Raw genomic sequence first — 9,709 nt, forward strand, 5'->3', positions numbered from 1 at the left:
TATGTTCTTAAGGGTCTAAACTTTAAATATATGAAACAAAATCGAATTTTTCAAAATTCTAGAGTGGAATACCCCCTTAACATTCATCGAATATAATTGCAAAATCGACGACTAAAACTCAGACACTTCTCGTAAGAAAACACAGACTTGATCGTTCCTTTTAAATTTTGCATTGCTTCAGGAATATTTGTCAGCTATTATGCACTCATCCCAAATTATGATTAAAATTTTTCTTGTTCAGTTACAACTATCAGTATAATTCATATATAGTACATAGTATATGTGTATGTAAATAAAAAATACTGTACCCTGCCAGTAGCTGTGTGATGTTATTTTGTATTTTCGAGGTAAAAAAAATTTCAAATGATGCTAACATTAATATTGAACACTTGCTTATGTTTTGAAACATAATTTCTTTTATTTATGAATTGTTGTGACTTTTAACATAGAACGATAGAAAGGAGCCTACGCTCGTCCCGAGGTTCCAAGCTACCTCATCACCAATTTTCAGTCAAATCAGTTCAGCCGTTCTTGAGTTATAAATATAGACATAAATTGCGAAATCGAGGGTGATTTTGCCAAAAAAAAATCCGCCGTTAGGACCTACTCCAGAACTAAAGGAATACCCGTGCAAATGTTCACGTCTTTCCGTGCTGTGGTTTGGGCATAAAGCGCGGATATACAAAAAAGGCGTTTCATTTTTATATATAAGATAATTAATGTTGATTTATATGATATTTATACATATGTATAAGCTTTGACTTACATATTTGAAAAGATTTAATAAGTCGAAAATATCCGAAATCGCCAACACTTTACAAACATTATACGATTATCTATATAAATATACACAAATGTATATATTTTAACATTGACTTTTGCCAATTATAAACAGAAATATTTCTCTATTCTGCCACTGCACACTCACATTCATTGATATCCAATACATATTTCGTTTTCAAAAATAATTTTTGTTTGCATTAATTTGCTCGCGAGATTTCTCAACCTTGGCGCTTGCCATAGGATTATTTACGTTTATCATAATTTCAAATAAAGATTATTGATCAGCACTCTTTCACATGTGAGCACAAATCCACAAATGGAACAAAAGCAAACAAAGTAAGAACACTTGTTCTAGGAAAATATGAAAAATAATTTGAAAAAGCAATACTAGTCGAGAAAATCACTTCCATAAATGGTGAAAATTGACGCTAGCCCAAAATGCTTGGCCAATTACGAGGCATTAAAGACCATAAAGTTGTTGCCTCCGTTGATAATTTCAACAACTACTTACTCTACAAACTTTGCGAGTCAATATTGTACAACACACGTGTACACATACATACATAAATACACATATGTATGTATGTACATATGTTTCTATAATGAAAAAACATCAAGTCTATCTAAAAATAATTAAATAGCGTACAACTTGTGTATTTTTTGTTGTTGTTAAGTGTATGACTATATTGGAGCAGAGTGGCGGAAAACGGGAATGAAGCCGGCAATAACACATAGTGACGGTGGCAACGACTAGCTTAAGCATTGATGAAATATGACGGAGCTCATTATAAGAACCCAACAAACACACCGCAGGATATACATAGTACATTTAATTTTTTGAAAGAATGTTAGTAGCCGTTGCCGTATTCGAAGTTATTTTTTCCTTCAACTAAAAATTGTTTGCATCTTCTTGAGTGCTTATTTTTATACTTGGGTTGAGAAGCTAGAAATTGACTGCCTCCAGAACAAGGCTTCGTAGTCATGGCCACATGCGTGATATTTAACGGTGCAACCAATTAAACTATAACAAATTCTGAAAAGACGTTGACACAATATAAGTGGTTTAGAAAACCTTTCAAAGAAAATAATCGAAAAATATGGTTGTATATTGTCTAATGAGGAAAAAATAATATGTGTGTAATGGTATTGGGCCATTTTTGCATAAAATCTAATATATAATAAACTACTCAACACATCTTATGTAATTTGGTTGCCTGTTATTCATGTGAAGAATTATTAAACCAAAATTAAAATTGGATTACAATCGCTATTTTGAGTATCGTCTGCTTCTTTGACTTACTTATGGGTTAACGTACCTGAAAATTTCTAGGAATACTTCACAAAGGTGAGAAAAATCTTCTCCCTTAAGGCATATACTTAACATAAGGACTTTAGCTTTATGGAATATAAGTGAAACCATTTAGGATATATTGATCAAATAAAGGGAGAATCTAAGCAGAACATAATTTCATATTCATTCTTTTAGACTCCTTCCCAATTCTATGTGTTCGCTTTACTCTAAAACAAGAAAAAACGTTAACTTTGGATGCCCAAAAGCTATAATATTCAAATAAAAAAATTTTCCATACAAGAGCTTAATTTAGATCAGTCAGTTTGCATTGCAGCTATCTGCTATATTTTTCGATATTGGCGATTCCGACAAATGAGCAGCCACTTCGAGAGAAACGCTCGTGTGTGAAATTTCATATCGATATCTCAAAATTGAGGGACTAGCTCGCGTATATACAGGCAGACAAGACACATTGATCATTTAATGTACATATGTATATAATTTATAGGGTCTCCGACGTTTTCTTCAGGATGTTACTACATGGAAATATATCCTATTAAATGAATAACTACAAAATCTCATGACAAATACTTACACATCTACGTAATACACAAACGGTACGATTTTAAGAGATTAGCAACTCTATTTTATACCAAATGAAATACCATCACTCATATAAGTAAGATTTTCTTTCTCTTAAAGGCATGATTTACAAAATTATAACTCCCACAAACGATTTTCTTGTAATTATGAACAGCATGCTCCTTATGAATTACTGGGTTACTGTTATTACACACGATCTTTGTCATGAAACAATAATTTATTGAACATTGCTTTTTCATACATACAAACATACATATACTAGTAGTATATGCATGCATTTATTGAAGTTTTACGTTTGTAAATCTCTCAAGCAAACGAATGTTGTCGTTGCAAAAAGGAAATCTAACTTTGAACTACTTTTGCCTATATGTCCAAAAGCAGCGGTCAAGGTGAACTCCTTTGTTAAGTTGGTTTGTCCTTTAGTGGACTCTAGCAGACAATGTTATAACACGTAGAAGAAGAAAAATAAATAAAAAAATGTTTTTGTGAACTTAGAAAGAGGAGCTAAATAACTAAATACATAAGTATATATAATGTATGTAATTACGTATTAGTAGTTTATTATTTTTAATTAGTGATTAAAACAAAATAATTATTTTTGAAATGAAAATTATTATTATTGCTTTTAGATTTCGTTTCGCACTAACCACCCTATTGATATGTAAAAGAAATGTCAAATTGTTGGTAAACTCGCAAAACATCCCCACACATATTAGATCAGGTTAGGTAATTTTTGATAGCAAAAAAAAAATCACAACAAGATCAAACCCATTGGAAACGAAAGATAGAATAACAAAATGCAAAGGATAAATAATTTACTTTCGATCTGAGGTCGGGAAGAGGAAGAAGAAGGGAGTAGTTCCATATTTAAGGGATGAAACGGCTTATCTCGACTTCCGCAAAACTACGAAGTCTAAAAAGTTATATGACAAAATTATAATTAACAAAAAGATATACCTAACATCCAAATTTAAATGAAATATTAAAATAACCAAGTGTTTGGTTTTTTATAAAAAAAAATTAAAAGAAACTTGATCTAAATTAGAATTTTTATGTCCCAAACAAACTACCCTTTTTTGTTCCTACCAACCAGTTGCTACAGAGTATATTGTTCACCTAACGGTTGTAAAAATTGAGATATCTTGATGAAACTAGATGTAGATTCATTAGCACAAAAAAAAAATATCGAGTTCGTAGATGGGCGTAATCGGACCACTGCCACGCCCACAGATCGCCAATAACCGAAAACATATAAAGTACCACAACTAAGCACTAAATGAAGATATAAAGCTAAAATTTGGTACAGGGGATCGCAGTAAAAAGGGGCATCTGTGGGCAAAATGTTTTGAAAAAGTGGGCGTGGTCCCGCCCTCTAACAAGTTTAATGTACACATCTCCTAAACCATTTAAGCTACAGCAACCAAATTTGCCGAGTACATATCTTATAAGAACTTCTACCCATAGTGTGGCTGAAAACGGAGGATAACCTCGCTCACTCCCCATATAACGGTACTGTTAAAGACTATTAAAAGCGCGATAACTCAGTAAATAAATACGCTTTGCTCTTTATGATTGGTTTTACATCTTAAAGTATTTCCCTGGCTTTGATTCTTTCAAGTTGCAAGAGTATAAAATGTTCCGATGCACCCGACCTTAGCCCTTTCTTACTTGTTTTAATATACATATATTTTTTCTCTTTATTTTGAAAACAGACTCAAATTTTCTATCTGAAATTATCACGTCAAAATATCAAAATTTTTACAATTTCGAAAATATAAAGTTTTTATAATTTCAAGTATTGCAGCCGATTGGAAGTTGCACAACGAAAACGCCCCGGCTCACATCGCCTTTCTTGTGAACAGTTACCTCACCAAGGCCGGCATCCCAACGCTTCCGCAGCTGCCCTACAGCCCAGATGTGGCCTCCGGACTTATTTTGTTTCCTTGCCTGAAAAGGCCAAAGGCTGAAAGGGAATCCAAGCAGCATGCACTTCGGCTCTCAATGCTACTCCGGAGAATGCCTTCCGTGACGCCTTCAATGCTTGGAAATCGTGCTGGCATCGACGCAGCAGGAGCCTATTTTTAAAGTTTTTAAAGAATTGTAACGATTAGTTCAATAAATTTTTTTAAATCGACTCAGTCCTATTACTTTCCGGACAAACCCTGTACATACATACATATGTACACATATACATACATATGTAAATGTGGTCCGCTGACACAGCAGCTATGTAAATTATTGCACTTGTTTTGTTTAAATTCGCTTACATTGAGTTTACGCATTTGAACTTAATCAATTGAAAATTTAGCATTGAAATTAGAAATAGATGTTTTATTGACTTTACGTTAACTGATAGCTAAAATTTCGCAAATTCTTCTTGACATTTAAACGTAACTTTATTTTTTGCCTGTTTTCATTTTATATTTCGTTGGCAAGGGAACTAGAGACATGTATTCGTTTCGTACAATAAATATTTACTTAGATTTGGTAAATAGGAAATGCATAGACATATAATTTTAGCATACATAGTATTATATATGTATATTACTAAATGGCGAGGTACACGCATATTCTGCCACCTACATAATTTATAAATAAGATATACATATGTACGCCTAAGTAAAAACCAAGAGAAAAGATGTATACTGACAAATCTATGGCATTTTTATAAAATTAAAAAAATAAGTGTTTTAAATTTTGAAAAAAGAATATCGGTATTTTTGTAAATTTTTATTATTCTCTAAAGTATGTATATGTAGGTCTAAAATTAACAATCAAATTTTCTGATAATATTTAACTATAATCAAATTAAATATAATTTATATAATAATAAGAAATTTTAATTAAAGAGTATATTAAAATATCAGTTTGATTTTTTTTCTGCTTTCTTTTATCTCAATAAGTATGTATATGTATGTATGTGTTAATTTGATATTCCGTATAGGCAATGGTAACAATTAACATTCTTCTTCTGCTCTTGTAAATTCACTGCATATAATTTTAAAATTAATTACACATTTAAATATATAATGCAACTTGAAATGTTTCTTTGTATTTTATTTTTCAACTCTAGAGTCTGTGAACAAACCTAAAAACACATGTCATAGTAATGTCAGAAAATGTAAACAAAACCACAAGTAGTGCTTTGATTACCATTTAATTTTTGATTTTCTGTTTTTAGTTATTTGTATCGTCGAATATTAAAATATACTTTGTGAAATGAGTGCCCGTAACCGCGGCAAAGGAAAACGTGGAGGAGGCGCACACGGACAATATCGCAATGTGAAAACCAATCGCAATTGCGAACGTCAATTAGCGCAACGTGCCTGCGATCTTGCTAGTGATAATAGTGATAGCAGTTCCTCATCCTCCGATGCTGGTATCGATGGTATGGGACATCCACCAGACTTCCCAATTGCTATGTGGGATCTGAATCATTGTGATCCAAAGAAATGCTCTGGACGAAAATTGGCACGACTAGGTCTTATTGAAAATTTACGTTTGGGTCAAAAATTTCCAGGTCTTGTTCTTACACCGGTTGGTGTAAATTGTGTCAGCCCACTTGATAAAGATATAGTTGGAGCGGCAGGTGTAGCAGTGGTGGATTGTTCATGGGCTAAACTTGAAGAGACACCCTTCAATCGCATGCGTAGCCCACATCCACGCTTGCTGCCATATCTTGTAGCAGCTAATCCCATTAACTATGGAAAACCCTGCAAATTGAGTTGCGTTGAAGCAATTGCAGCGACGCTCTATATTTGTGGCTACGTGGATGAAGCGCAATGGTATATGGGCAAGTTTTCATGGGGACATTCTTTCATTGAACTGAATGAATCACTGCTAAATAGTTATGCTGAATGTAAGACCAGTGAAGAGATTGTACAGGTGCAAAATGAATACCTGGAAAAGGAGCAAGCTGCACATAATAAACCAAAAGATTTTAGTGAATTCTACCCAACGAGCAGTAGCAGCAGTGATGAAGAGGATGACGACAAAGATATAGAAAATAATTACGTTGAAACTAATGTAAAGTGAGTTTCTTTTCCTCGCTGAATTCTTTTAGTTAACTTAAAAGTAAACAAATGATAAAATAACAAAAAAAAAACATTTTTAAATTTCTGTCTACTTTCAATCACATAGGAATTGTAATAAAACAATGATTTTTAAGATTTAGAAAATATTTATTCTAATTTAAGAACTCATACAAAAGTAATATTCAGATATTAATTATAATGTAAATTCCAATTTTAAATACATCAAATCTACATCTGGCAATAGGTTAAAGAAATTATTTATTAAAGGCTGATATCACTACAAGGGGACCCTCTACGAAGTTGTATGGGTATGCTGGTCGTGCATTAAAATAAAATATGAAGTGCTACGAATATGCGAATTAAGAACATATATGATGAAATCCTTTTGTTAACTGACGAATCCAAGCAACAGTTTATTTTATAAAAGTGACATATCCATTGGCACAACTCCCAAATCCGCAGCAGATTTAAAATCATTGAGTATTTCGATGGTACTCTGGACTAACATTGACAAAATTAGTCATGCTGAAATAAGTGGCACTATTCTTCACAAGGAATTTGAGAAAGTCGTGAAGATGCACTAATAGCATCTGCATTGATTTTTCATCTAATGCGGAGAATCCAAGCATTGATCCAAGTTTAACGAATAGACGTAGCAGATGAAATCCCCCATAAAGCTTGGAAAGTGGTGTTTCGGGATGTTGTTGCAATATTTCCGCGTATTGGGGCCGTTCAAATTTATAGAGCAACTGTGAACCTATCATAACATTAAAATATTCAACAACACCATTTAGCACATCGTTAATTGCTACTTCCTTGGAAGCGTTCGTCGATTTTGATGTTTTCTTAAAGGCAATATATTGATCAACAATATCCTGAACTGTAATCTTTGCAGGAATGTCGAGCAGTTTGTGCTGGCGTGTAATAGCATCCCAATCATCGGCGAGGCATTGCTTAAGCTCGTCTGGTATTTTTATTTTAACCTCCACTTTGGAAAGGAATGATTCTTCATTTTCCACACACGAGTCCAAACGATTTTGATGTGATGAGCCTGCACTTCCAATGCTTGTGCCAGTAGCCGCAGGCGTTGTTATTGCATTACTACTTGTACCCGCTCCGCTACCATTAGATTTGTCACTTGCGTTTGAAGTTGATCCTCCACGCTTCTTTTTGGGAGGCTCATCTTTGGTTGTTTCGTCTTTATTACTTGCAGCAGCGGCGGTAGAATCATCCTTTGCGCTGACATCACTATCTTTAGCGACCGGAGTACTAGTTGTTGGTTTCGAGCGATTGCCTCTTCCCGAAGTTGATGGTGCTGCCAAGGGGGTTGTGTTTAAATCTTTTGATGGAGTGGAAGCGCGCGATTCACTGCTGCCACTAGCTGTACCGTCTTTTGAGGTGGCGCCAGCTCCTTCGCCTTTTTTACCCTTTGGTGTACCTACGTAAGCACAAAGATCTAGTAGTAATTCAATATATGTATATAAATATGTACGAACTTACTCTTTTTATTTTTTCCAGCTGCATTCGAATGTTGTTTATATACCTCTTTTTGGCGTTGAACATTTGCTTCATTGTACTTTAGCACACGGTTCTCTGGCACCCATTCATCCCAACTAGGTTTGGAAAAATCTATATTAGTTTGAGAGTTTGGAATAGTCATAAATACTTACTTTTTGTTCCATCCGGCATAGTGAATGTAGTACTTTATTTGCTTATCTTTAGTAATTGTACTTTTAAGGGCTTTGGCTTCGTAAATAAGTGGTCCATGGAAGCATAATACTTTTTCGCCTACATAGGTATTCGTTTATAATAAAAATAAAAATGAATAATAAACAACTTTTTAACACGGAACAACAGCATATACACTTCAATTAATACATACCTTCGGCGAATTTTAGTTTGGGCGTCATTTCACTTTGAGAAGTTATTTTGATATTTTTTAGTAAAGCCAGGGAGTAAAAATTGTTTAAATTTTGAGTTTATGAATGTTGTTTTGTTGGTGAAAGCGATTTCTTCTCACGGATTGTATATTTTTAAGCAGCTGAGAATTTTTCGTTGAAATGTCAAAATGCTTGATCCACTTGATGGCATTGCCAACATAACGGATGTCATTTTTTCAAGTGTAACTCTTCTCACTTTACTGTTCACAATAAGAAAATGTATATATTGTTTATAATAAATAGCAATTTATTTACAAACTCTGTATACACTAAAACAAATGACTTAAAAGCTATGAATAGTAGAACGTTAACAGTAATAGTTTTTGCACTCTTCTAGCCACATTTTTTACCCGACTATTGTGTCTCTTCCCATGGTCTAGGGCCACGTTTGTTCTCCCATTCGTCAATATTCAAGCTTTTAATTCTTTCATATTCTTTGTCCAATGTCACTTCTTCAGGTTTTTTCATTGTTACACCATATTTCTCCATATCTTCTGGATTTACCGGCTGCTTACGAGAGAACTGATACCTGACAAGCACCAAAAGATGTCAGCATATGTATATACATTGGTTATGCTGTAATCAATACATCCTTACCTGAGACGGGCGAATTGCTCTAGTCCAAAGGAACCTCCAACCATTAAAATTAAAAACGGCACACCATATTTGATTGATTTTCTTTTGAAAAGAACATTTAATTTTTGCGTCAGCGACATTTTTACGTACCGACTAATGTTTACATAAATGAAATCAGCTGTGCTGTCATCTAATGCTGCCGGACTTTAACTATAGAGATAAAATAAATTTAAGTTGCACGTAATGGCAGAAATAATAGGGACAATCCCATTGGTACATTTCACAAGCCAAAAGATCTTTTCACTAACATTTGTTTTAATCACCAGATACTATGTAACGATACTTTAAAACAGTACTTTGTTTTTAATTCGATTTCCGTTAATTATTTCTATGATGTCGTCGTAAATGCTATTTTGCTCAAGTTAACAGCGTTTGAGTTGGAATGTGTTAGGGACACTAACTGAAAGTTTGTTTATAAAAGT

The 9,709-nt window shown here is 33.6% G+C and overlaps 3 protein-coding genes across 3 annotated transcripts; 1 reads left to right on the forward strand and 2 right to left on the reverse strand.

The window, feature by feature from the left end:
- The first annotated feature begins 5,782 nt into the window (after window positions 1–5,782).
- LOC120782383 (18S rRNA aminocarboxypropyltransferase) lies at window positions 5,783–6,805 on the forward strand. Its single transcript, XM_040114625.1, has one exon. It carries the CDS (start codon window positions 5,897–5,899, stop codon window positions 6,710–6,712), a length of 816 nt encoding a protein of 271 aa, XP_039970559.1. The 5' UTR covers window positions 5,783–5,896; the 3' UTR covers window positions 6,713–6,805.
- A 114-nt stretch (window positions 6,806–6,919) lies between these two features.
- Window positions 6,920–8,774, reverse strand: LOC120782382 (nuA4 complex subunit EAF3 homolog). Its single transcript, XM_040114624.1, has 4 exons — window positions 8,594–8,774; window positions 8,382–8,499; window positions 8,212–8,324; window positions 6,920–8,149 (listed from the first exon to the last, which is right to left on the reverse strand). Exons 1-4 carry the CDS (start codon window positions 8,619–8,621, stop codon window positions 7,185–7,187), a joined length of 1,224 nt encoding a protein of 407 aa, XP_039970558.1. The 5' UTR covers window positions 8,622–8,774; the 3' UTR covers window positions 6,920–7,184.
- Window positions 8,775–8,877: 103 nt separating this feature from the next.
- Window positions 8,878–9,410, reverse strand: LOC120782173 (cytochrome c oxidase assembly protein COX16 homolog, mitochondrial). Its single transcript, XM_040114309.1, has 2 exons — window positions 9,249–9,410; window positions 8,878–9,180 (listed from the first exon to the last, which is right to left on the reverse strand). Exons 1-2 carry the CDS (start codon window positions 9,365–9,367, stop codon window positions 9,006–9,008), a joined length of 294 nt encoding a protein of 97 aa, XP_039970243.1. The 5' UTR covers window positions 9,368–9,410; the 3' UTR covers window positions 8,878–9,005.
- Between the last annotated feature and the right edge of the window lie 299 nt (window positions 9,411–9,709).

This window comes from Bactrocera tryoni, chromosome 1, assembly GCF_016617805.1.
Source record: "Bactrocera tryoni isolate S06 chromosome 1, CSIRO_BtryS06_freeze2, whole genome shotgun sequence".
Lineage (NCBI taxonomy): Eukaryota > Metazoa > Arthropoda > Insecta > Diptera > Tephritidae > Bactrocera > Bactrocera tryoni.

Excerpts from the sequence above, each read along its gene's own strand:
- LOC120782383 (XM_040114625.1), top strand. The coding sequence starts at position 5,897 with ATGAGTGCCCGTAACCGCGGCAAAGGAAAACGTGGAGGAGGCGCACAC.
- LOC120782382 (XM_040114624.1), bottom strand. The coding sequence starts at position 8,621 with ATGACGCCCAAACTAAAATTCGCCGAAG. Across the intron at positions 8,500-8,593 it reads CAAACTAAAATTCGCCGAAG|GCGAAAAAGTATTATGCTTC; the intron begins GTATGTATTAAT and ends ATACCTATGTAG. Across the intron at positions 8,325-8,381 it reads TATGCCGGATGGAACAAAAA|TTGGGATGAATGGGTGCCAG; the intron begins GTAAGTATTTAT and ends TTCCAAACCTAG.
- LOC120782173 (XM_040114309.1), bottom strand. The coding sequence starts at position 9,367 with ATGTCGCTGACGCAAAAATTAAATGTTCTTTTCAAAAGAAAATCAATC. Across the intron at positions 9,181-9,248 it reads GAGCAATTCGCCCGTCTCAG|GTATCAGTTCTCTCGTAAGC; the intron begins GTAAGGATGTAT and ends GGTGCTTGTCAG.